Raw genomic sequence first — 27,797 nt, forward strand, 5'->3', positions numbered from 1 at the left:
TGATTTAGTTTTGAGCCCTATACAATGAACAGTGGTGCTGTTGTATACTTCATGTGGGAGTTATGCAAATTGTCATCATATTAGCTTACTATTTTAGGAAACTAGGAAGAATATGGACAAATTAAAGGAAGCTTTATTTTTAGTTCTGACAATGTAGTGAAGCAGTTAGTTTAGTACTTTATCTGTTCAGCCACATGAAGCAGAGGCAGAGCATTAACACTGTCGACATAAAAGTAACATTTAACTCTGACACCATTCACATCAGTGCTTGGTGCATTTTGACAAGGACCAGCCAATTTAGTGAGGTTGTAGAGAAGTTCTTTGTTGATCAAAGTTGAGGATAAACTCATCAGAATCCAATAAATAACATGGAGCATCTTTCTTTTATTAAAATTGTACATCAAGCTACAGCTCTTCTGTTCTTTGTCATTGTTCTGGTAAGTCGCCTTTTTTATTTAGATTGAATGGTAACACTTCACAATAAATTTCATTAATAAATCATTAACAAACATTATGAAATTCTTAACGAACCGTTAGTTTATATGTATCCACATATCTAGAAATGTGAAATAATGTGCTTGTTAATGTTTACTAATGTATTACACATTACCTAATCATACATTTTAAATCATATGATCATGCGCTTCTCGAAAAGCTACAAATTATTTGAACAGATGTTATACAATGATTAAAAGATTTTGTTAATGCACAACACCTTTGCTGTTGTTGAGGTTTGATAGAGTTAGGGACAGGTTTGGTGTTATAGGCAGGTGTAACGTTGGGAAAGGGGTCAACAAGTTTACAGGGTTCAGTTTGATTGACATAAAGGAAAACAATTCAATCTGTTTATATTGCATTGTTTTGATAAGTCAAGTATTTTGTTGAAAATTACCCCCCCCCCCCCCCTGCTGATGTATGACTATGGAATATTCTGTTTAATGATAACACAATAGTATACTAATATTAGTGTTGAGGTGATAATGACATTTTGCATCCAAATTACAATGTTTGATATGTCTTTACAGAGCATTTTGCTAAACTTATCCACTAGTTACACAAAGATTTGTATTAACATGAAAAGTTTATGAAGTGCCTTTGTGAAGCTATATTTTTTTTTTTTTACATTTGTAAATGTAAATAGAGCATCAGCTATATGTGAAATGAAGTTTAATGAGATATGTAAGCATTCAAAAGTACATTTACTTTAAATAAATTTTAATGACATTTGTGAACATATTGTGAACAACTAATGATCCGTTAAACAAGAAAGGAGTAGCAAAACTTTCCTGTGCACCTTGCACATTACATGGATAATGTTTCTGATCATTCACATTTTATTTGTTTATAAGAAAGACAAAGACTTGTTTGTTACCATTTCGCGTTTTAAACTAAATGTAATAATTATTGAATGATAAACTGAATTAAGTAAAAGTAATTATTTAAGATTTTTTCAAAGTATTTTTTAGCAATATTTGAAAAAAAAAATGTATTTCATCACTGATAAAAAAAAAAAGGGCTTTACTTGTTTGGCAAAATGTCTGCTTGAGGGACAGGTGATAATATCCTGGATTGTGGCGAATAGTTTGATAACTGTAAGTCACTTTAAGCTAGACAACAGTACTGTGAAAATTCTGTGGAATTGGTGAATTCAGTGGAATAGGTAAATACAGTAAACCATGTAAATATTCCTGGTATCGATTTGCATGGATATTGTTTATCATGGGAAATAATCCGTTGTTGTGGATTTTGTTTTTGTTGTTTTTTTTGGAATGCAACCAGCCAGGGAAGGCTACACCAGAATGCTTTCCAGCAAGTCTGATGTGCACCACTGCAGAACAAGAAGACTTCCTTGTTCATAACTGAACATAGATAATTATGAACCAAACTAAACATTAGTTTAGTACAAGTGTTTAGTGCTTAAATGTTGTATTATGTTAGTATTTACAAATGTTTCAGTTAGGTTGGTTTTCTAGTGTTACCATTGTGGTGAAGAGTAGAGCCTGTGGTTAGGCTGAGGATGGACAGCAAAATTTATAGACTATATATGCTGCATATTGTTTGATTGATTACAAGTATTGTGAGTCATGTTAGTAAACGTCAGTGTGCTTTTGTTAACTGACATTTATCTATACATATCTTAATGAATGTGCTGTTAATGGAAGAAAGTTTTATATAATAATCATTGTGATTAGTGGAGTGGGATCATAGGCTGCATCCGAAAACTGAAAGAAAGGCATCAAGGCACGTCCGAAATCAATGTCAGCTTAATTTCCTGTCTCCTGAGATGCCTTGATCTGGCCGATTTTTGAAGGCACCATAGATGTATCCTTCACTGCCTTTGATATCCCACAATCCTGTGCGTTCCATTCTGTGACATTTAAACCAAAAAATAAAGATAGTGTCTGAAAGTTGCGGTCGATGGTCAGTTTGTGTGTAAATGTATGTTTCTGAACAACGTTTTCCACTTTTTATGTAATTTCTAGCGAGAAATTAATATTGCAGTAATTAAAAATCCACTTAGTTATCATCAAAGCTCTCTGTATTTTGCTGTCGATCATTAAACTATTACTCCACCTCAGAAGCCTGTCCGAAATCCGTTTCATGAGGTGCCTTCGGGCAAAAACGCTGCCTGCAAAGTCATTGCCTGATTAGACAGCAAGGCAGCAAGTCACCTGCCTAAGTTTTCGGATGCATCCATGAAAGCAAGGCTTGGCTCACATGGCTCTCAGCCCGCCTGACTTGTAAAAAAATAAATAAATAAATAAATAAATAAAAAAACACTACTAACTAAAAAATTTACTTATTGCTAAAAAAATAACTTTCCTAAAATGTTTTGAATATTCTTAAAGGGGGGGTGAAATGCTCGTTTTCACTCAATATCCTGTTAATCTTGAGTACCTATAGAGTAGTACTGCATCCTTCATAACTCCAAAAAGTCTTTAGTTTTATTATATTTATAAGAAAACGATAGTCTTTACTGTTTTTTCCCGGAAAAACACGAGTGCCTGGAGGTTCCACTTCATGTCGTATTTTTATTTTTTTAAGGTGTACATGTGGAAAGTGCAGTTTGATGACAATATCGCATGTTGTTTACTTGATGTGCTTACGCGCCGATAGCTCAGTTAACAACACAGAGATATTTGAAGCAGTTTTACTCACCGCCTGAAGTTCCAACACACGATCGTGACCCTTTTTTGTTGGGACTGCATTATCCTTAAGAAATAAACGATATGCAAATCCGGCGTCAAACTGGGCCTTGTTTGTAAAACAAGCATCTTCGAAATGCAGGGAACAAACAAAAACACTTGCACAACTCCGTTGATGCTCTGTAAAAATAAAGAGTGCGCGCTCTTCCGGCAGAAGTGCCCTAGGACCCATATAAGGAAATTCCGCTCCATCTAACGTCACACAGAGCCATACTCGAAAAAAAACTTTCAGAAACTTTTATTCAACTATTTTGGGAACAAAAATACTCCTTCAAACGTACAACTTTTTGAAACTTTGTCCATGTTTAGCATGGGAATCCAACTCTTTAACAGTGTAAAAAACTCAGGATGCATGAAATAGCATTTCACCCCCCCTTTAACAGTGTAAAAAACTCAGTATGCATGAAATAGCATAGCCCCCCCCCCCCCTCCCCTTTAACTTATCTGGTTTTACAGTGTCTTGTCTGGCTTTACTAAAGACACACAGTGGAAAATTAGTGCTGAAAAGGCAGAGTTAAGCTTACTACAACAAACTGAAGCAGCCGGTGAGCTATAATATTTTGTTATTTTTGTACTTGGGTTGTCTTGTTGAATAGTGTTGTATTTGAATATTATAATTATTTTTTTTTATTAGTTTGGTTTGTGAATTAGGTCTGGTTTTCTATATAGAGAGTATATTTAGATTAAAAGCTATATAAAGAGGATGTTTAAAATCATTAATCATTCAAATCAGAAAACAGAGACAAGGGGAGCCAACTTGGTCAAAAGGAGTCAAAGTTCCAGCTACCTGACAGCCTTGATGACAAAAATACAAGAGAGCTTCGTTTGATGTCCTATAATACAGCATATGATATTGTCCACGTTTTGTAATCCAAACTGCCATTGCCATTGAGATAGTCGAGGAGCTCTAGGACACTCAGTCAACCGTAGCCTGAAGCAAAAGTTACGCCTGTTTCACCCCTGATTTCCACTGCACACGTCTGCGGCGCGTTACGGCTCTGACACGGTTACCGAAGATGATTGCGGTCACTAAAGTCTATGCTTGTGTTTACACCAGACGCTCCGCGGTACTTTTCAAAAGCGTCCCAGAAGCTGCTCTTCCCACTGCTTCACTAAAGATAGGGGCCTAGTCTATTTTTGACGCACCCTGCGTCCAAACCGCACAGCAAATACAAAATAGAGGTGAAATTTCATTTCAAAATAAACACCCTGTGCAGACACCCAATCGTATTTCACATTACTATATTAATCTGGAACAATCTCTGTCTGTAAGGGTCAAGGCCAGAAAACCATACTGGATTCCCATGATCTTCAGGGCCCTTAGATGCAACTGCATCACATACAGGAATGCTACTGTAATGAAAATCACAACATGGGCTCAGAAATACTTCCAGAAGACATTGTCAGTGAACACAATCCATGTGCCATTCGTCGTTGCTGGCTAATACTCTATAGTAAAAAAAGAAGCCATATCTAAACACGATCCAGAAGCACAAGCGTTTTCCTGGGCCAAGGCTCAAAAGAACACCTAAGACAGTTGAACAACTACAAGTCAAGTCACGTCATCCTTTATTTATATAACGCTTTAAACAAAATACATTGCATCAAAGCAACTGAACAATATTCTTTGGGAAAACAGTGTGTCAATAATGCAAAATGACAGTTAAAGGCAGTTCATCATTGAATTCAGTGAACTCTGTTCAGTTTAAATAGTGTCTGTGCATTTATTTGCAATCAAGTCAACAATATTGTTGTAGATGAAGTGACCCCAACTAAGCAAGTCAGTGGTAAGGAACTGAAACTTCATCGGTGACAGAATGGAAGAAAAAAACCTTGGGAGAAACCAGGCTCAGTTGCGGGGCCAGTTCTCCTCTTACTAGACGAAACCAGCAGTTCAATTCCAGGCTGCAGCAAAGTCAGATTGTGCAGAAGAATCATCCGTTTCCTGTGGTCTTGTACTGGTGGTCATCTGAGATAAGGTCTTTACAGGGGATCTATATCTGGGGCTCTAGTTGTCCTGGTCTCCGCTGTCTTTCAGGGCTACTGGATACAGACTGGATCTGGTGGCTATAGTGACCTCGGAATAAGAGAGAAACAGACTAATATTAGCGTAGATGCCATTCTTCTAATGATGTAGCAAGTACATCGGGTGTTATGGGAACTGTTCCCATTTCCGGTTTACCTAAAAATACTTTAACGGATTTGGATATTAAAAGCATATTAGTATGTTATTTGTAAAACAGGTTAAAGACACAGGGTCTTTAATCTAGATTTAAACTGCAAGAGTTTGTCTGCCTCCTGAACAATGTTAGGTAGGTTATTACAGAGTTTAGGCGCCAAATAGGAAAAGGATCTGCCGCCCGCAGTTGATTTTGATATTCTAGCTATTATCAAATTGCCTGAGTTTTGAGAACGTAGTGGACACAGAGGATTATAATGTAAAAGGAGCTCATTCAAATACGGAGGTGCTAAACCATTCAGGGCTTCATAAGTAATAAGCAATATTTTAAAATCTATACAATGTTTGATAGGGAGCCAGTGCAGTGTTGACAGGACCGGGCTAATATGGTCATACTTCCTGTTTCTAGTAAGGACTCTTGCTGCTGCATTTTGGACTAGCTGTATTTTGTTTACTAAGTGTGCAGAACAACCACTCAATAAAGCATTATAATAATCTAACCTTGAAGTCATAAATGCATGGATTAAAATTTCTACATTTGACATTGAGAGCATAGGCTGTAATTTAGATATCTTTGAGATGGAAAAATGCAGTTTTACAAATGCTAGAAACGTGGCTTTCTAAGGAAAGATTGCGATCAAATAGCACACCTAGGTTCCTAACTGATGACGAAGAATTGACAGAGCAGCCATCAAGTCTTAGGCTATGTTCTAGGTTATTACATGGAGAGTTTTTAGGTCCTATAAATAACACCTCTGTTTTTTTAGAATTTAGCAGGAAAAAATTACTCGTCATCCAGTTTTTTTTTATATCGACTATGCATTGCATTCGTTTTTCAAATCGGTGTGTTTCACTGGGCCGCGAATAAATATAGAGCTGAGTATCATCAGCATAACAGTGAAAGCTAACACCATGTTTCCTGATGATATATCCCAAGGGTAACATATAAAGCGTGAAGAGTAGCGGCCCTAGTACAGAGCCTTGAGGTACTCCATACTGCACTTGTGATCGATATGATACCTCTTCATTCACTGCTACGAATTGATGGCGGTCATATAAGTATGATTTAAACCATGCTAATGCACTTCCATTAATGCCAACAAAGTGTTCAAGTCTATGCAAAAGAATGTTGTGGTCAATTGTGTCAAACGCAGCACTAAGATCCAATAGAACTAATAGAGAGATACAACCACGATCAGATAAGAACAGGTCATTTGTAACTCTAAGGAGAGCAGTCTCAGTACTATGATGCGGTCTAAATCCTGACTGGAAATCCTCACATAAACCATTTTTCCCTAAGAAGGAATATAACTGTGAGGATACCACCTTTTCTAGCATCTTGGACAGAAAAGGGAGATTACAGATTGGTCTATAATTAACTAGTTATCTGGGGTCAAGTTGTGTTTTTTTTATGAGAGGCTTAATAACAGCCAGTTTGAAAGTTTTGGGGACATATCCTAATGACAATGAGGAATTAATAATAGTCAGAAGAGGATCTATGACTTTTGGAAGCACGTCTTTTAGGAGCTTTGATAGTATAGGGTCTAACATACATGTTGTTGGTTTCGATGATTTAACAAGTTTATACAATTCTTCCTCTCCTTCACTAGAGAATGAGTGGAACTGTTCTTCGGGGGCTCTATAGTGCACTGTCTGATGAAATACTGTAGATGACGGCGGAATGTTTACAATTTTATCTCTAATAGAATTGATTTTAGAAGTAAAGTAGTTCATAAAGTCATTACTGCTGTGATGTTGGGAAATGTCAACACTTGTTGATGCTTTATTTTTAGTTAAATAAGCCACTGTATTCAATAAATACCTGAGGTTATGTTTGTTTTCTTCTAAAATAGAAGAAAAGTAATCAGATATAGCAGTTTTTAATGCTTTTCTGTAGGATAGGTGACTTTCCCGCCAAGCAATATGAAATACCTCTATTTTTGTTTTCCTCCAGCTGCGCTGTATTAAATCTAGAGTATGATTTCAACGAGTAGGTCCTGAAACATGTTGTAACCCCAATAGAGTTCAGAATGTCTATAAACGCTGATACCAATGCATATTTTTCATTATCAACATGTATATTAAAATCACCAACTATTAAAACTTGTAAGCCAAGCTTTATCATTTGTTTATCCATATTGCATCTGTTTTTTGCTTGTTGAACTTTAAATTGTTACACTTAACTTGGTTTGGACGTTTTTTGTATTTTCGAGTTCTGGGAACAGACACAGTCCCTATAGTGTGATATCTAGGTGAAAGAGTCTCTATGTGCTGAGAATTAACTGACCTCTGTGACATGAGGCAGCTAGCAGATGGTCGGTTTAGCCAGTCTGTCTGCTTCCTGTCCTGAGCCCCAGTTATGTCAAGTACAAACTCTAAGACTATTTGCCATGGTTCTAGAAAGAAGAGCGGCGCCACCCCAGCAGGGATGAAGACCATCTCTTTTCAAAAGGTCAGGTCTGCCCCAAAAGCTTGTCCAATTGTCAATGAAACCTATGTTATTCTGCGGGCACCGCTTAGACATCCAGCCATTGAGTGATGACAATCTGCCATGCATCTAGTCACCACGGTAAGCAGGGAGGGGACCAGAGCATATTGCAGTGTCTGACATAATGCTTGCAAGTTCACACACCTCTTTAAATGTTATTTTTAGTGATCTGACCCACAACTATGCTGCCTCACTGTCACCCAGCTGCCCTGCTGCAGGGGCAATGTTGCCGGAACAGAACAATGTACATAGCTAGATGAGCTAGATGTATCTAAAGCCATATCTAGAGCCCTAACATTCTTACTGTCCTCAATTAAAGTTTGAATGCGTGTCTCTAATTCTGAAATCTTCTCTGAAATCTTCTCTGTCAGCCTAATTCCCTGCATTTAATCACATGTGAATCCCTCATCAGCAACAGAGATGGATTAAACTGTACATGTGGCAAGAGGTGCAAATAACAATAGCAGGAGAAGCCATTACTCACCGTGCTTGATGACATTACCACAATTGTTTGAACTTGTGAAAAACTGGAGCGAGAGAGAGGAGAGGAGAAAAGAAAACAAGCCTGTATTAGACAAGTGTCAGGTAGGATTTGGTACACAGATATAAAGGTGAATTCAGAACAGTGTTTATTGAATAAGGTTTCAAGTGCTCAGGATTTTCAGTTCCTTAGTTCACGGTGAAGCATCGATCTTCTAGTGCAGGCTTGTATGGAGTTCACATGGAGCGGGGAATCACACAGGTGAGTTTGTTAGGAACACAGAGGTCAAAGCCACAGTCAAGGATCACTCATTAAATATTCTCTTCCTTCTTAGAAGCCAAAGACATTACCAGCTCGGGTAATCACAGGAGACTACAGCGACCGTCGAATCACTTGACATTGCACGGTGATCCACGGTCCTGTGAACAGCAGAACAAGACAGGTTAGCATAACACTAAGGTGAGTATACGTTACGTCTGGCTTACAGGAGCTTGGAGACAACTTTGAGGAGATCGCTCCTGATGGAGGCTTGACGGGGAACTGAGGTATGGGTGAGGGCTTTTATGGTGTCTTTGATTGGTTCCGTGATGCGTGGCAGGTGTGGCTGGTTAGTAATCAGATGATTCTGAGCGTTGGTGATTGGTGGGGACCGGGCTTACCAGATCCCTGCGCCAGCGGACCTAACTCTCCGACGCCGTGGGGGTCTACCTCTGGGTCGTGGAGCAGGATTTTCAGGATTCTGGGTTTGAAAGTCTGTGAGCTTTTTGCAGGGTTGTCTCAGATGGAAATCTCGGGTAGATAGCCATACCAATTGACCAGGTTGGTACGTGGGGTTCGGCCTTCGATGCGTATCAGCAAAGCGCTGTTGACGATTCACGGCTTGTTAGAGATGTTGATGGGCCTGGTCCCAAACCCTCTCACTATTTTTGAACCAGGTATTGACAGCAAGGACTTCTGAAGGCTCACCTGACCAGGGAAACAGTGGAGGTTGATAACCTAGGACCAACTGAAATGGGGTAAGGTTTGTGGATGATTGACGGAGTGAGTTTTGGGCGTATTTGGCGCCGGTTTAGGTAACGGTTCCACAGGTTTTGATGGCAGAAAGTACATAAAGAGGTCTTTGATCAAATCTACTCCTGTGAGACCAAGGGCGATGGGGAATAGGTAGAGGTACTAACTTTCCAGTGGGTAGCTGCCGAGGGACCTTGGTCATGGCACAAAGCACTCATCCCTGGATGAATACCTGTATGCCCTCATGCATTCCTGGCCACCAGTACTTGCGCTGCAAAGAAGCGAGAGTTTTATTTATGCCAGGGTGACCTGTTCCCACTGAGGAATGTACCTGGGAGATCAGAGCCTTGCGATGATCTTCGGATATGAAGGTTTTCCCAGGTGGGCATGCGGGTGGAATAGGTTGCTGTTGAGCTTATTCTCTGAGCATTTCATCAAGTCCCACTGAATAGGATCCACGAACAACTTGGTAGGTAAGATAGGCTCTGGTTCCTCAGGGTTTTCTTCAGGGGCGTAGAGGCGAGACAGAGTATCAGCTCAGGTGTTCTTAGATCCTGGATGATAGGTGATCTGGAAGTGAAATCTTATGAAGAATAAAGCCCACCTGGCTTGACAAGGGTTGAATCTCTTGGCTTCCTTCAGATATTGTATTGGTTTTTATGATCTGTTAGCACAATAAATAGCTGTCGGGCCCCCTCCAGCCAGTGTCTCCACTCTTCTAAAGCCAGTTTAACGGCTAGGAGTTCTCGGTTGCCTACATGAGCTTGCTGCATTAATTTTTCCAATCTCAGATTGTTATCATATATGGCGAACTAGAGTCGGAGTGCAGGATTTAGTCCTCATCGATATACAGTAAGTAGGGTCTTTTCATTCAATCCAATTGCTGTGGCCAAAGTGCAAAACTCAAGGGAATACTCCAAGATGGTCCTCTTGCCCTGTCGCAGATTTAGGAGTTGATCACTGACCGAGGAATCCCCCACTTGATGTCAAAACACTTTCTTGAAATGGCCAATGAAATTCTGTAAGGAGGACGTTATTGTGGACTCTTGGAACCAGAGTGCTGGTCCAGACAATTGCTGTTTGATGAATGAGATCTTGGATATTTCCGAAGCGTACTGGTGTGTGTGCTGCTCGAGTGCAAGTGAACATTGTAGCAGAAGCCCATTGTAATCTTCTTCCCTAGCAGAGAAGGGCGCTGGTCAGGAATTTATCCTTGTTGTATCGGTCAAGCCTTCTGTCAGGTAGGACTCGGGAAACAGATGTAGGTGAATTCAGAACTGGGTTTATTTAATAAGGTTTCAAGTGCTCAGTGTTTTCAGTTCCTTCGTGCACAGTGAAGCTTCAATCTACTAGTGCAGGCTTGTATGGAGCTCACATGGAGCGGGGAATCATACAGGTGAGTTTGTTAGGAAAACAGATGTCAAAGCCACAGTCAAGGATCACTCATTAATGTTCTCTTCCTTCTTAGAAGCCAAAGACAGTACCAGCTCGGGGTAATCACAGGAGAATACAGCGACCATTGAATCACTTGACATTGCACGGTGATCCACGGTCCTGGGAACAGCAGAACAAGAACACAGGTTAACGTAACAAAGCAAACAAAGGTGAGTATATGTTATGTCTGGCATTGCAGGAACTTGGAGACAACTTTGAGGGGATCATTCCTGTTGGAAGCTTGACGGGGAACTGAGGTACGGGTGAGTGCTTTTATGGTGTCCTTGATTGGTTCCGTGATGTGTGGCAGGTGTGGCTGGTTAGTAATCATGTGACTGTGAGCGTTGGTGATTGGTGGGGACCTGGCTTGCCAGATCCCTGACAACAAGAATGGGACAACATTCTTATTCCTAAACTTGAGCAACTTGTCTCCTCAGCCCCCAGACGTTTGCAGACTGTTATAAAAAGAAGAGGGGATGCCATACAGTGGTAAACGTGTCCTTGTCCCAACTTTTCTGAGATGTGTTGATGCCATGAAATTTTAAATCAACATTTTTTCCCTCAAAATTATACATTTTCTCAGTTTAAATATTTGATATGTCATCTATGTAGTATTCTGAATAAAAAACTGAAATTTGAAACTTCTACACCATTGCATTCTGTTTTTATTCACAATTTGTACAGTGCCCCAACTTTTTTGGAATCGGGTTTGTAATATGAGTTATATTGTTGCTAGCTTAATTTCAGTAAGAATGATTAGACAAAATTTTTACTGTTAAAGGCTATTCGCTGTTCATGAATATAGCCATATATTTTTATAACTATATGTATTGTTTAGACTAACATACAAAGCATGCTTGTTTTTATGAATGTAACTAAGTTTCTGCTCTCATGTAAATATTTTGAATGTGTTATACTCTGTAAATGGTGTTTGTGATCATCTAAGGTATAAGTGTATCAAGTAAGCTGTAAATATCACTGATAATAAATGTGCTAATTGGTAATGTGGTAATTGTGTTCTTTTTTCCTATAAATTATTAATTGTATCACTGACAATAATTTTAATAATGTACTTTATTTGTGTAAATAGCATGCCTAGTTTTTTTTTTTTTTTTTTAGTATATTTTTTTTTTATCTCATGCAAAGCGAGCCAATGCAAATAAGCAGTCACAGGAACCAGGAACACAGCTAAGACCAAGCAAGGCACACACTCCCATGAGTCTCTTTAAAAAATTATTTCCTCCAGAGCTTCCTGAAAAATTGTGCGACTGAAGTTATTTTATAGACTAATTAATTATATTCTAAATAAACTACAAACATAAAAATATATACATTTATTTTTTCCTTACATTATTTCTTGTAACTATTCCGTCTCAGTCACACACTGAAAGGCTCATTATGCAGCTCATTATGAAGGCTTTTGTCTTCCCAGGTGTAAATCACACTAATGTTCATGGTCAATCACGCCAACTCGCACATCCCCTTTCAAAACAAAAAGTGTATTCTATTGTCTAATTTATTGTTTTCTGTGAGCGAGTAAACAAGATTTTCACATCATTTTGAAGCAAAAACTATTGGCTAAAAGGTCCATGTTTGACAGTCTTGTTAACAAATATGTGTTTTATGACCTCATTTCAGTGTCTTAAAAATTTTAGTTTTTTAACTTACCATGCATAAACGTTGTTTTCTCAAAAACACAATCATGTACATACAGGTCCTTCTCAAAAAATTAGCATATTGTGAAAAAGTTAATAACACATTTGCATATTGTGAAAAAGTTAATAAAAATTAAACTTTCATATGTTTTAGATTCATTGCACACCAACTAAAATATTTAAGGTCTTTTATTGTTTTAATACTGATGATTTTGGCATACAGCTCATGAAAACCCAAAATCTCAAAAAATTAACATATCATGAAAAGGTTCTCTAAACGAGCTATTAACCTAATCATCTGAATCAACTAATTAACTCTAAACACCTGCAAAAGATTCCTGAGGCTTTTAAAAACTCCCAGCCTGGTTCATTACTCAAAACCGCACTCAAGGGTAAGACTGCCGACCTGACTGCTGTCCAGAAGGCCATCATTGACACCCTCAAGTGAGAGGGTAAGACACAGAAATAAATTTCTGAATGAATAGGCTGTTCCCAGAGTGCTGTATCAAGGCACCTCAGTGGGAAGTCTGTGGGAAGGAAAAAGTGTGGCAAAAAATGCTGCACAACGAGAAGAGGTGACTGGACACTGAGGAAGATTGTGGAGAAGGACCAATTCCAGACCTTGGGGTACCTGCGGAAGCAGTGGACTGAGTCTGGAGTAGAAACATCCAGAGCCACTGTGCACAGGCATGTGCAGGAAATGGGCTACAGAGAAGCAGCACTGGACTGTTGCTCAGTGTTTCCAAAGTACTTTTTTCGGATTAAAGCAAATTTTGCATGTCATTCGGAAATCAAGGTGCCAGAGTCTGGACAAAGACTGGGGAGAAGGAAATGCCAAAATGCCTGAAGTCCAGTGTCAAGTACCCACAGTCAGTGATGTTCTGGGGTGCCATGTCAGCTGCTGGTGTTGGTCCACTGTGTTTTATCAAGGGCAGGTTCAATGCAGCTTGCTATCAGGAGATTTTGGAGCACTTCTTGCTTCCATCTGCTGAAAAGCTTTATGGAGATGAAGATTTCGTTTTTCAGCACGACCTGGCACCTGCTCACAGTGCCAAAACCACTGGTAAATGGTTTACTGACCATGGTATTACTGTGCTCAATTGGCCTGCCAACTCTCCTGACCTGGGATATTGTGAAGAGAAAGTTGAGCGACGCAAGACCCAACACTCTGGATGAGCTTAAGGCCGCTATCGAAGCATCCTGGGCCTCCATAACACCTCAGCAGTGCCACAGGCTGATTGCCTCCATGCCATGCCGTATTGAAGCAGTCATTTCTGCAAAAGGATTCCCGACCAAGTATTGAGTGCATAACTGAACATAATTATTTGAAGGTTGACTTTTTTTGTACTAAAAACACTTTTCTTTTATTGGTCGGAAGAAATATGCAAATTTTTTGAGATAGGAATTTTCGGTTTTCATGAGCTGTATGCCAAAATCATCAGTATTAAAATAATAAAAGACCTGAAATATTTCAGTTGGTGTGCAATGATATATGAAAGTTTAATTTTTATCATTACATTATGGAAAATAATGAACTTTTTCACAATATGCTAATTTTTTGAGAAGGACCTGTACATGCTATTTACGTATTATTGTAGCCCAGTTTGTACTGAATACAGTGTTTTCAGACTTAAGTCAAGTATGTTTATAAGCAACTGAAAGAAGCACAAAAGTGAGTGCATGTCAAAACTTGTGTCGGTGTGTTGATGCCATGAAATTTAAAACCAACTATTTTTCACTAAAAATTATAAATTCTCTCAGTTTAAACATTTGATATGTCATCTATGTTGTATTCTGAATAAAATATTGAAATTAGAAACTTTGACATCATTGCATTGTGTTTTGAATCACAATGTTTTTTTTTTACAGTGTACCAACTTTTTTGGAACCGGGTTTGTAATACGAGTTATATTGTTGCTAGCTTAATTTCAGTAAGAATGCTTAGACAAAACTTTTACTGTTAAAAGCTATTTGTTGTTAATGAATATAGCCATATATGTTTATAACTATATACATTGTTTAGGCTAACATACAAAGCATGCTTGTGTTTATGAAAGTAACTAAGGTTCTGTTTATTAATATCTGATCTCATGTAAATATTTTGAATGTGTTATACACCGTCAATGGATTAAGGTATAAATGTATCAAGTAAGCTGTAAATATCACTGATAATAAATGTGCTATGTGGTAATTGTATTCTTTTTTCCTATAAATTACTACTAGTATCAGTGTCCGTAACAATTATTTTAAAAATGTACTTTATCTGTGTAAACAGCATGCTTAGTTTTTTTTTTTATCTATCTTATGCAAAGCGATCCAATGCAAATAAGCAGCCACAGGAACCAGGAACACAGCTAAGACCAAGCAAGGCACACACTCCCATGAGTCTCTTAAAAAATGCATTCCCTCCAGAGCTTTATGAGGGATTGTGCGACTTGAGTAATTATGCAAAAATCTCATCATTGAAAGACAGCTTTTATTGTTCCTTATAAATTGTTAATATGCACTCGCAAGTCAATCTGAAGTTATTTTATAGACTAATTCATTGTATTCTAACATAATATATATACATTTATTTTGTCCTCACATTATTTCTTATAACTCTTCAGTCTCAGTCACACACTGAAAAGCTCATTATGCAGCTCATTATGCAGGCTTTTGTCTTCCCAGGTGTAAATCACACTAATGTTCATGGTCAATCACACCAACTCGCACATCCCCTTTCGAAACAAAAAGTGTCTTCTATTGTCTAATCTATTGTTTTCTGTGAGCAAGTAAACAAGATTTTCATATCGTTTTGAAGCAAAAACTATTGGCTACAAGGTCCATGTTTGACAGTCTTGTGAACAAATATGTGTTTTATGACCTTATTTCAGCGACTTCAAAATTGTAGCTCCCTTTCGAGGGAACTTCAAACTGTGTCCTCTAGGGGTCGCTTTGGGGAACATCGTCGTGACCCGTGTCTGAAGCATACTTTGAAAAACACCAACGCGTTGGCCTGTGACAGCCTCTGAAGTCACTACCGGTGCGATCATAAATTAGCGCCCCTGAGAGCCATTATTATCTTCTTCGTCTTCATTGATTGTTTTGTTTGAAGCATCCATCTGAGAAACAACCACGTTAAAAGCGATCTTTCTTTGTTTATCATGGCATCCACTAGCAAGGCGTTTAAACATCCGTGTCAGCGTTATTTGACATCTGATGACACACACTTCACATGCGTCTCTTGTGAAGAGCACGTGCGCGATTTCCTTGAGGGGGAGATCTGCGTGCATTGTGATTTTTTTCCTATGAAAAAGCTCCGCTCTCATTTGTCTCTCTTTTCGAGGAAAGAGGGACAGCCATCTGTTTCCCGCGGTTCAGGACCCACCGCCGCTGAGGCACAGAGGAGAATGAGCTTGTTGGGATCACAGGTGGATCTCCTTGAGTAACGAGTAAAGTAATGCCGCGAGGCCACCTCGATGAGCGTTATTTGTCTGACCATAGCCCTCCAGCCCAGATGAGCCTTCCATTCTTGCCTGATTTACATGCAGAAGTCGAAAAAGAATGGAAGAGGGCATTTTCTTCTTGCATCCATCGGTTTCAGCCTACATCGAGGGCATGCGCGAAATGACTATGAGAAGACGCTCCCTGTAGAAGAGATGCTGGCTAGCTAACTCACTGTGGGGGAAACATCCTCTCCTAAGTATCCCTCTTTGCCATCTAACCCCCTCCAGGATACATGCCACTTAAATGGCAGAGCATACGCAGCAGCAGGTCAGACCTGACCTGGTGAAGGTCCTGGATAAATGCAAGGGCCTTTCAGCTGACAAGGTAGCCGAGCTGCGCCGCACCACAGACCTCCCTCTCCGTGCTACCAAACAGGCCGTCTCCGGCATGGGTAGGTCTATGGCGGCCATGGTAGTAAAGGAGAGACATCTGTGGGTAACCCTGGCAGACATCGGGATGAAAGAAAGGGACTTTCTTCTCAATGCTCCAGTCTCGCCTTCTGAGCTTTTCGGTACCTCCATCGAGAAGGTGGTGGAGAAGATCAGGGAGGCAAGGGAGTGCTCAGCTGCCTTTAAATCCTTCATTCCACGAAAGAAATTCACATAACAGTCTCCTATGCTGGACCTATGATGTTTTTGGTTGGTTCTATATTCAATATGTAGTATGTAACCACTTCTGTATATACTTATGGGTTAAATTGTCATGGCATTTACTTACACCTGTCATCACCGACCTTCCGGCCTCGTGTTCTGGTATTAGGCGGCAAAGATCACAGGCTTCTGCGGGAGCCTCACTAATCATCAGAACTGGAACACAGCACTGCAGGGATTTCATGAATGTCCGGCCAGCTCAACCTGAGGGGCCTCCTGGCCGCTTATAGGTGCTATCACATCCAGCGGGAAGGTGGAGGTGGTAGTTACAGAATTCTTCCTGTATATACTGCCTCAGGTGATGCTCTCCTTGCCAGAGGTTTGTAAAATTGGAGCTTGCCTCTCCCGTGCAGTTCAGCGCCTCTGCGATGCTTAGGAACCTCTAAGTACACACTCTGTGTACTTCCTAAAGTGGTAAGTGTGAACGCAAGACTCTGCACACTTTACTGAAATCCTGTATGGTAAAGGTTACACGCTGAGCTTCATTCCCTTTTCGAGATGGTTAGACCTTAGTTCCTTTGGCTCCATTCAGCCGGAGTGTATTTGTTTATACATTTCAAGCATTGCTTCCCTCAAGATGAAGGGATATCTGGGCGATTCTCGCGGTAGTTTAACAGCGGTCCCCTTTCCAGGAATGGTCACGTATGAGTACACTACTCTGAATTTGGAGTTCTCCTCTCATATGAGACTGCGTTCTTTGTTTTTTTCCCACAGAGCGCTCCACCATTAGTTCCACAGATTGAGTTGATATTCTCAAAACATATTTTTTTGAGATACATCATTCCATCTGTGAGCTGCTCGATCACAGTGCCATGAGAGCCCCTCCTTAGAACAGTATTTTAAAAATCCATATTATGGTAAGTGTGCACGTGAACTCTTTGTGCACTTTATGAAATCCACACTGTGGTAAGTTTGCACGCTAGGTGCTCTGCTTTTTTTCTAAAAATTATTTATGGTAAGGGCTCCACGCCGTTGCTTCGTGCCCTTTCTTGCGTTGGTGAAAGCCCCGTTGGTGAAAGTCTTGGGTGCCACTCCATTTATGTATCCTCGAATACCTATCTAAGCAGGGTATTGCTACCAGGAATCTGATGAGACAGCTCCTTCAGCAAACTTGTGCGAGAGCAAACGGTAGGCCCTATGTGACATGCAAGACCTTGTGTAATTACTGGATTCTTAGCCTTATCCCTTTAAAGGAATCCTTCCTGATTCCAAGCCTTTAGCTCTACCCCAGGCTGAGGCCCTAACAAATAAACTGGGTATACAGCTTAGGCCTTTGGCCGTAAGGGATAATGTCATTGACAGCCGTCTAACCATCCCAAGGGCAACTGCCATGGAAATGGTAGAGTTGGTACTTAGTGTTTGCCATGATTCTGGCCTGCACTCCCCTCAGCATGGCAGCATGGGTATACTGTTCCCCAAAGTGACCCCTAAAGGACGCAGTTCGAAGTTCCCTCGAAAGGGAACTAACTCAGGTTACAAATGTAACCATAGTTCCCTGAGAAGGGAACGACACACTGTGTCCTCTACCTCCCTGCCATGCTTCGGATGCAAGCTTCAGGTGAAGAAGTAAATGGCGTGCTCTCTGGGCGCTTATTTATAGTCGCACCAGTAGTGACGTCAGAGGATGCCGCAGGCCAACACGTTGGTGTTTTTCAAATAATGCTTCAGAGACGGGTCACGACGAGGTGTTCCCCAAAGTGACCCCTAGAATAGGCAAAAACACAATCATGTACATGCTATTTACATATCATTGTAGCCCAGTTTGTACTGAATACAGTGTTTTCAGACCGTGACGAGTGGGGCGGGGCCGAGGGATGTGGGAACGAGGAGTGAGGCCGGTGGAGTGATTGGAGATGAGATACACCTGCGACCCACCACCAGTCTCGAGTCCCACGTAGGAGATGGAAGGATATAAAACTGGAGTGACGACAGTGAAGGATGAGAGAGGACCAGGGGCCTGTACCATGATGGTAGCTGAACAAATTCTGAGTTACAGGATTAGTTTTGAGTTGACAAAACCAAACCTCTCCAATCCGGCTTTGTTGGTACCATGATGCTGTTCATCAACTTTCTTTGTGAATTCAGGCTTTGATCCTGAGTTTTGGAGCGCGTACACATGAATGTGTGACATCACTGGCGAACAGCCAATCACGAGCCTTGCAACACAAAGCATGTTTGATTTACTTCTCGCGAGAGACCCAGCGAGATTCAAAACTAAAGGTTAAAGGTTTTGCTAAGGGTTAAGAGAAGTGAAGAATATGACACATTTAAATGTCATATGAAAAATGAAGGAAGACTAATAAAATAAATGATCTTGCTCCATCAGTGTAGTCACAAGTGGAACTTGTTAACTTAGTTTATACATTTGAAAATATATAGTGATAGAGACTTGAACATGTATGTTCAGATTTGAAATTTTTAAAATAGTGCAATCTTTTGATACTACAGCTTATTTATATTACATGATCTGTATACATTATTATTTATTAAAAATAATTTATAATAACTGTTAAACTAAAATTGCTTGTGTGTAAGAGATAAATAATAATATGAATCACAATAAACATATAAATCATAAAATGACTCCGTTATTATCAATAAAGCCAGACTTAGATTTTTTTTTTTTTTTTAAGCATAAGTGACCTTTAATTTGGAGCAAGATAAACTGGAGCGACTTTGTGTCAGACATGTGTCACTTCTCTCACATCTGATTGGTTCACCTTCAGTTTGAGATCTCTAACCCAGAACATAACCTGCTCTGGAGCAGGTTAGCCGTGCAGTGTAAGATACCATGGCAACGAACACCGATTAAAGCAGAGCTACTTTCATAGTACCTAAAACCCAGGGTTGGCGGAAACTAAGCTGAAACATAGCTGGCTAGCCACCTAATCCAGCTTCATGGTACAGGGCCCAAGCCTGGGCTTTTAGTTGTGTTTGCTTTTTATTTGTGTGCATCAGTCGTCCGTGAGGGTTTTGTGTTTATTTTGAATTATTAAAGTTTAATTTTGATTGTGCGCTGGTTCCCACATCCTTCTTCCCGATGATTATGGAGTTTTTATTATTACACAGACTTTAGCCATGTATATGTTTATGAGCAACTGAAAGAAGCACAAAAGTCAGGCAATGTCAAAACTTTTCCAGGCCCCCAAAACCCAAACCCAAAAACCAAAGGGGGTTTTGGGGGCCTGGAGAAGTTTTGACATGCCCTGACTTTTGTGCTTCTTTCAGTTGCTCATAAACGTACGGTATACATGGCTAAAGTCTGAAAACACTGTATTCAGTACAAACTGGCCTACAATAATATGTAAATAGCATGTACATGATTGTGTTTTTGAGAAAACAATGTTTAAGCATGGTTGGTGAAAAACTGTGCCAGGTTACGAATGTAACCATAATTCCCTTAGTAGGGAATTAGACACTGTGTCCTCTAGGGGTCTCTTTGGGGAACACCTCAACGTGACCCGTCTCTGTTGAGTTACTGAAATCTTATATTAAGCTGAACTTGTCACCTTGATTCTTGCTTTTATTGTATTTTACAAAATGTCCCAACTTCTCTGGAATTGAGGTTGTATATGGTTTGAATTCCTGACTGATGGAGGAAAGTGAGTGTGCCACGTAAATATGTTGAAGCTGTATATAAGTCAGGAAAAGTATTCAGGGTCAAAAAGCTGTTAAGTTACTAGTACCATTAAGAAAGAAACACAAGCATTGTGGCTGGCCTTACAACATAATGAGGTTTGTATCAGCCTTAGTTCTCTTCCCATGGTCATATTCACTAGAGCTCATTTGTGGAAGTCATTGTTGGTGTGACCATGAATGGGTTGAGATCTCCTGGTTTCCTACTCCGGCCTACTATATAACTTGTCTCAATCAAATGTTGCGCTTATTAAAATGTAAAGCTCATATTTGTATAAGGTTTTTTTGTTGTTGTTGTTTTTGTTGTTGTTTTTCTGTATAAAAACTCATATATTAGGGAGTCTCAAAAGTTTTAACTTTTTATTTTAATATATGATTTTGTCATTTGATTTCTTTTTCTGTTATAGTTTCCTTTTGATTGTTATTAATTTTATTTGTTATTGTTACTTTTCATGTTAGTTTACAGTAAATAAATGTAACAGTTTTCTACCTAATCTGTATTATTGTTTGACCCTCATCCCAAAGAGATTTCTCTGGGATTCTACCACCACAACCTTATCCATATTGTGCCCATTTAGTGGAATTATTCCGTAGATAACAGAGCTTAATATTCCTTTTTGTGACCTAGATTTGATTATCTTTGAAATGTCTTTAAAATTGTTTAATAATGCCATTCTCTCCCTCAGGAATTGAACGCACAGACTAATACAGGTCAGTGCTACCATTTACAACCACATCCTGAGTAAGAAACATCAGAGTCCATATCTGTCACAGTCTTCTGTCATTGTCTTCTGTGAGTGTTGTGTTTGTTTGGTGCCATGTGCTCTCTCCTGTCCTTTTCTTTCCCCCCCCCACCTTGTCACCTCATCATTGTTTTAGTTGCTTCATCTGTGTTTCTCCCTTGCTCCCGGACTCATTTACCTTCACTCTGCACACCTGTCACTCACTTACACACACACACACCTGTCCCCCATTTGTTCATTAGTCTATATTCTTATCTAACCCACCAGTCTGCCTGTCTGTATTGTCTAATGTTAGTTGTGTTGGTTAATTGTGTTTTTTGCTCTTCTTCTACTCTTGTTCCTGTTATTTGCTTCTGTTTTTGTTTTTGCCGTGTTGGCCTTTTTGTTCTCTTTTATTAAAAAGTTATATTTTCCTGCATTTGGACCCAGTCTCTGTTTCTTCCTCTGCGCGTCCTACTGCAACGTGACAGAATACAGCCAGCAACATGGGTCCAGCAGGGAAGTTCCTCAGTGTCCACCAGGGAGATCGGGCCATCGAGGATTACGCCAGGGACTTTGTTGGGGCAGCTCAGTTGTCGGCTAAGGAGAGGACCTGCCTTATGGTGTGCTTCTGGGGAGGCCTAACCGAGCCCTTCAGGTCCCTTATGCCATTCTGGCACCCCGGGGAGACTCTGGAGGACTACATCAACCTGGCTCTGCAGGTGAGGGGCTCAGCCGTAAGGGTGGGGATGCCTACCCAGGATGTTCCCCACAAAGCGCCAGCAGTGGCCACTCACGATTCCAGAGGAGGCAGTGTCCTCACACAAGTCCCCCGAGGGGGCGGTGTCCGCTCGCAATTCCCCCGAGGCAGCGGTGTCCACGAGCGATGCCCCCGAGGTGGCGGAGTCTGCTCACGATGCCCCCGAGGGGGCGGTGTCCGCTCGCAATTCCCCCGAGGCAGCGGTGTCCACGAGCGATGCCCCCGAGGTGGCGGTGTCCACGAGCGATGCCCCAGAGGCGCCGGTGTCCACTCAGGATTCCCACGAGGCGCCGGTGTCCGCTCAGGATACCCACAAGGCGGCGGTGTCCGCTCACTATTCCCATGAGGCGCTGGCGGCAGCTCAGGATACCCATGAGGTGGCGGTGTCCGCTCAGGATACCCACGAGGTGGCGGTGTCCGCTCAGGATACCCACGAGGCAGCAGTGTCCGCTCAGGAATCCCACGAGGCGTCAGGGGCCAATCACCATTCCCATGTGGTGCCGGTGGCCACTCACCATTCCCACGAGGCACCGGTGGCCACTCACCATTCCCACGAGGCGCCGGTGGCCGCTCTGAAAGCACCCAAGGCGGCAGCATCCACTCACTACCCTCTCGAGCGGCGGCATCCGCGTCTGCTCACAGTTCCCCCGAGGCGGCGGCGGGTCCGCTCACAGTTCTACTCTCGATTCCCCTGGGGCGAACCTTTATACCTCGTTCTCCTGGCACTCTTCCGCTACACGGGACTGGCCCTCCATCCCTCACCCTGATCCACCTCCGTTTCGCCTCCCTCCGTAATTTTTATTTTGGAGTGTCTGGAATCCACTCCTTAAGGGAGGGGTTCTGTCACAGTCTTCTGTCTTTCTGTCACTGTCTTCTGTGAGTGTTGTGTTTGTTTGGTGCCATGTGCTCTCTCCTGTCCTTTTCTTACCCCGCCCACCTTGTCACCTCATCATTGATTTAGTTCATTCACCTGTTTTTCTCCCTTGCTCCCGGACTCATTAACCTTCAATCTGCACACCTGTAACTCACTTACACACAATGCGCATTTAGTCAGAGAAAGGCCTTGTGTTCTCATCAGGACCTGTTTATAAGAGCTACATCTGATAAACAAACCGAAAGCGGAACGAATCAGCGATACTAGTTCGGGTTGCGCAGACTGTATATCTGCTCGAGCCGGAGCCGCAACACCATTATACACAGCGCTGGGAGATACAGTGTGAAGAAAGCAGTCGAATTCACCACAAAATCAATAACATCTCTATGAAATCTTGTGAGAAGCATTCAAATTCAGCAAAGAATTATTTTAAAGCTGATATCAGAACAAACGCCACTGATGTGGAAACAAGGAAAAACATTGTTCAATAAACACAAAATCTCCACCTTTGACTATGGATTTAACAGTAAACTACAGGAACAAAAGAAATGGTCTAATGTTTTCGAGTGATTTTAAAGGCTACACACAACTTTTCCCAGCACTTTAATTCTTTAAGGATTACAGAATTTGAAAGTTATTTTTAATGTGACGATATTTGTTCATACTTAATAGGTTTCCCTCCATGTATAAAACTTTTAAAAACTTTTATAATGTAGGAAAGCAAACACTTATAAAAAAATATATAATAAATATGACCACTACTAGATGGCTGCTGAGAAGTACTAATAGGTCATTTCCACTTCCTAATATAGCCTTTATATTTTTGTATTCATTAAATTATATTTAGAACATCACGAATGACAGTAATAAAAGTAAATTTTATCATATTTAATATATTTATTACATCTGTAATACGTCTGCTAAAGATCTGGGAATCATCTGGAATGTACTCTGATAAATGTCTCAGAAGCAGTTTTACATGCGTTCTAATAAATGTCTTTTTGACATCAGACAGGAAAGATCTTAGAGACGTACTGCAGATGAACAAGCACTCTTAATAATACATATTGCATATGTAAATGCAGACATTAGATGTCTCTGAGATGTACATGTGTGATTAGGGTGAGTGCTTTACTGTCAGGTGATGGAGCCTCCTTCTGTAGATCTTAATGGCACTGGTGCTGGTGTCCTCAAATGTTAGTCTGGAGACTTCTCGAAGTCAGAAAAGTCATAACAGTGTTAGAATAATGTTCTCAGGTATATTTTCACTGCAAAACAATAAAAAAATGCAGCTAATTTTTAGAAAAGCCACAGCAAAATCAGTCATTTTGATCGCAAAAATCCTGGAGGGACTGATTAATACCAGTTGTACAATATAATATAGCATAGTATAATACAAAACGTAATTATATGAACTGATTCATATTAACTCTGCACATTACTAACATATAACCTATAATGTAACTATAAAGCACATAGTAATGCCTTGTTAATCATGCTAGCGACATGCTAGTCACTTGCTAATCATGCTAGAAACATGCTAGTCACTTGCTAATCATGCTAGGAAAATGCTAGTGACATGCTAATCATACTAGAAACATGCTAGCAACATTGTTTTTTTCCTCTGTAAATCTAAATGTCCCAGCAGCCTCTGCCACTGCAAGCTCTCCTTCACATCAGTCTCAAACATCAGATACTACAAATAAGTTTTCTATTCATGGACAATTGAGTAAATGTGTTAATATGAAACTCATATCATTTTGTTCACACAAATATTCCAGCAGCCTCTGCCACTACGAACTCTCTTTTAATCGTGTCTCAAACATCAGCTTCTACAAGTGAGCATTTTTGTTTCATGGACAATTGATTAAATGTGTTAATAAAACAATTATATCTCTATTTAATTAATATTTATCAATGTGGTATAATGTAATAACAATTGGGATTATTTCATGAGAAATTTTAAGTATCAAACATCAGTGTCCACAAGTTTATTTTATTAAAATTGTATTAAAATTGTATGATGGAAAACAGGAAACAGGAAACGGTAACAAAATTGTATTCATAAAACAACAAAGCTGTTTATTTGTTTGTTGTTTTGTTTCTATGTAAATCTAAATGTCCCAGCAGCCTCTGCCACTGCAAGCTCTTCTTCACCTGAGTATCAAACATCAGATACTACAAGTAAGTTTTTTTTTATTTTTATTTCAGATTCATCATCACTCCCTTTCACTTCAAGTATTTCTTCAGATGATTCTCACACATCTCCCCAAACACCTCATACAAGTGAGTATTATTCATGGAATGACTGTTTTACGACTTTTAAGCATTTCAACTAATTACTTACAAATTGCAATGTTTCTTCATACATCAAAATATCCCAGCAGCCCCTGCCATTACAAGCTCTGGATCTCAAATAAGTGAGTACTTTTATTCATGGACAACTGAGTAAATGTGAAAATAATATGCATGTTCATTCAATTTATTGATGATCTATGTATTTATGTTGGGGAGTAATGTGATAGCAAATAGTAATAGAAGATAAGAAATAAGACAAAATCATATTCATACAGTTTACAGCATTCTCATATATTTCAATAACCATTCTTTCAGTGTACTTTCTTTTGTATGCAAAATGTTTTCATTGTGCATCTAAATGTCCCAGCAGCCTCTGCCATTACAAGCTCTCCTTTAAATCAGTCTCAAACATCAGATCTTACAAGTAAGTTTTTCTATTCATGGACAATTTAGTAAATGTGTTAATATGAAAATCATATTTTGTTCACATAAATATTCCAGCAGCCTCTGCCACTACGAGCTCTCCTTTAATCGTGTCTCAAACATCAGCTTCTATAAGTGAGCATTTTTGCTTCATGGACAATTGAGTAAATGTGTTAATACAACAATTATATCTCTATTTTATTCATATTTATCAATGTGGTATAATGTAATAACAATTGTGATTATTTCATGTGAAATTTTAAATATCAAACATCAGTGTCTACAAGTTTATTTTATTAAAATTGTATTAAAATTTTACGATGGAAAACAGGAAACAGGAAACGGTAACAAAATTGGATTCATAAAACAGCATCAACAACAAAACTGTTTATTTGTTTGTTGTTTTGTTTCTATGTAAATCTAAATGTCGAAGCAGCCTCTGCCACTGCAAGCTCTCCTTCACCTCAGTCTCAAACATCAGATACTACAAGTACGTTTTTCTATTCATGGAACATGCTAGTCGCATACTTATCATACTACAAACATGCTAGTGACGTGGTAGTCACTTGCTAATCCTGTTAACAACATGCTAGTAACAAGCTAATCTTGCTAGAAACATGTTAATAACATGCTAATCACGCTAAAAACATGCTAGTATCTTAATAATCATTCTAGCAACATGCTAGTAACTTTGCTAGTCATTGCATAATTAAACTTTTTAAACCTTTAAAATTTTCTGGTCAGGCTTTCTCAACCCAACCTAAAGTTTGTCTTGACAAACTTTTTTATCAGTTAAATGTTGTTGGTTTTTTTTTTTTTTTTTTTGTTATCTACATATGTCCAGATTCATCATCACTCCCTTTCACTTCAAGTATTTCTTCAGATGATTCTCACACATCTCCCCAAACACCTCATACAAGTGAGTATTATTCATGGAATGACTGTTTTACGACTTTTAAGCATTTCAACTAATTACTTACAAATTGCAATGTTTCTTCATACATCAAAATATCCCAGCAGCCCCTGCCATTACAAGCTCTGGATCTCAAATAAGTGAGTACTTTTATTCATGGACAACTGAGTAAATGTGAAAATAATATGCATGTTCATTCAATTTATTGATGATCTATGTATTTATGTTGGGGAGTAATGTGATAGCAAATAGTAATAGAAGATAAGAAATAAGACAAAATCATATTCATACAGTTTACAGCATTCTCATATATTTCAATAACCATTCTTTCAGTATACTTTCTTTTGTATGCAAAATGTTTTCATTGTGCATCTAAATGTCCCAGCAGCCTCTGCCATTACAAGCTCTCCTTTAAATCAGTCTCAAACATCAGATCTTACAAGTAAGTTTTTCTATTCATGGACAATTTAGTAAATGTGTTAATATGAAAATCATATTTTGTTCACACAAATATTCCAGCAGCCTCTGACACTACGAGCTCTCCTTTAATCGTGTCTCAAACATCAGCTTCTATAAGTGAGCATTTTTGCTTCATGGACAATTGAGTAAATGTGTTAATACAACAATTATATCTCTATTTTATTCATATTTATCAATGTGGTATAATGTAATAACAATTTTGATTATTTCATGTGAACTTTTAAATATCAAACATCAGTGTCTACAAGTTTATTTTATTAAAATTGTATTAAAATTTTTCGATGGAAAACAGGAAACAGGAAACGGTAACAAAATTGGATTCATAAAACAGCATCAACAACAAAACTGTTTATTTGTTTGTTGTTTTGTTTCTATGTAAATCTAAATGTCGAAGCAGCCTCTGCCACTGCAAGCTCTCCTTCACCTCAGTCTCAAACATCAGATACTACAAGTAAGTTTTTCTATTCATGGAGCATGCTAGTCGCATACTTATCATACTACAAACATGCCAGTGACGTGGTAGTCACTTGCTAATCCTGTTAACAACATGCTTGTAACATGCTAATCTTGCTAGAAACATGTTAATAACATGCTAATCACGCTAAAAACATGCTAGTATCTTAATAATCATTCTAGCAACATGCTAGTAACTTTGCTAGTCATTGCATAATTAAACTTTTTAAACCTTTAAAATTTTCTGGTCAGGCTTTCTCAACCCAACTTAAAGTTTGTCTTGACAAACTTTTTTATCAGTTAAATGTTGTTGTTGTTTTTTTTTTTTTTTTGTTATCTACATATGTCCAGATTCATCATCACTCCCTTTCACTTCAAGTATTTCTTCAGATGATTCTCACACATCTCCTCAAACACCTCATACAAGTGAGTATTATTCATGGAATGACTGTTTTACGACTTTTAAGCATTTCAACTAATTACTTACAAATTGCAATGTTTCTTCATACATCAAAATATCCCAGCAGCCCCTGCCATTACAAGCTCTGGATCTCAAATAAGTGAGTACTTTTATTCATGGACAACTGAGTAAATGTGAAAATAATATGCATGTTCATTCAATTTATTGATGATCTATGTATTTAT

The 27,797-nt window shown here is 39.3% G+C and overlaps 1 protein-coding gene across 1 annotated transcript; it reads left to right on the forward strand.

Moving 5' to 3' along the window:
• Window positions 1-177: 177 nt before the first annotated feature.
• Window positions 178-27,744, forward strand: LOC113043672 (uncharacterized serine-rich protein C215.13-like). The gene is made up of 12 exons (XM_026203187.1): window positions 178-437; window positions 20,916-20,940; window positions 24,797-24,871; window positions 24,970-25,005; window positions 25,251-25,307; window positions 25,743-25,796; window positions 26,151-26,225; window positions 26,324-26,359; window positions 26,605-26,661; window positions 27,094-27,150; window positions 27,504-27,578; window positions 27,677-27,744. The coding sequence occupies exons 1-12, from the start codon at window positions 369-371 to the stop codon at window positions 27,742-27,744; spliced, it is 684 nt and encodes a 227-aa protein (XP_026058972.1). The 5' UTR covers window positions 178-368.
• The last annotated feature ends 53 nt before the right edge of the window (window positions 27,745-27,797 follow it).

The sequence above is a fragment of the Carassius auratus genome, chromosome 25, assembly GCF_003368295.1.
Source record: "Carassius auratus strain Wakin chromosome 25, ASM336829v1, whole genome shotgun sequence".
In the NCBI taxonomy this organism is placed as follows: domain Eukaryota; kingdom Metazoa; phylum Chordata; class Actinopteri; order Cypriniformes; family Cyprinidae; genus Carassius; species Carassius auratus.

Coding starts and splice junctions, on each gene's coding strand:
- LOC113043672 (XM_026203187.1), top strand. CDS start 369: ATGGAGCATCTTTCTTTTATTAAAATTGTACATCAAGCTACAGCTCTT. Junction 25,308..25,742: donor TCAAACATCAGATCTTACAA/GTAAGTTTTTCT, acceptor ATGTCGAAGCAG/CCTCTGCCACTGCAAGCTCT. Junction 26,226..26,323: donor TCCCCAAACACCTCATACAA/GTGAGTATTATT, acceptor AAAATATCCCAG/CAGCCCCTGCCATTACAAGC.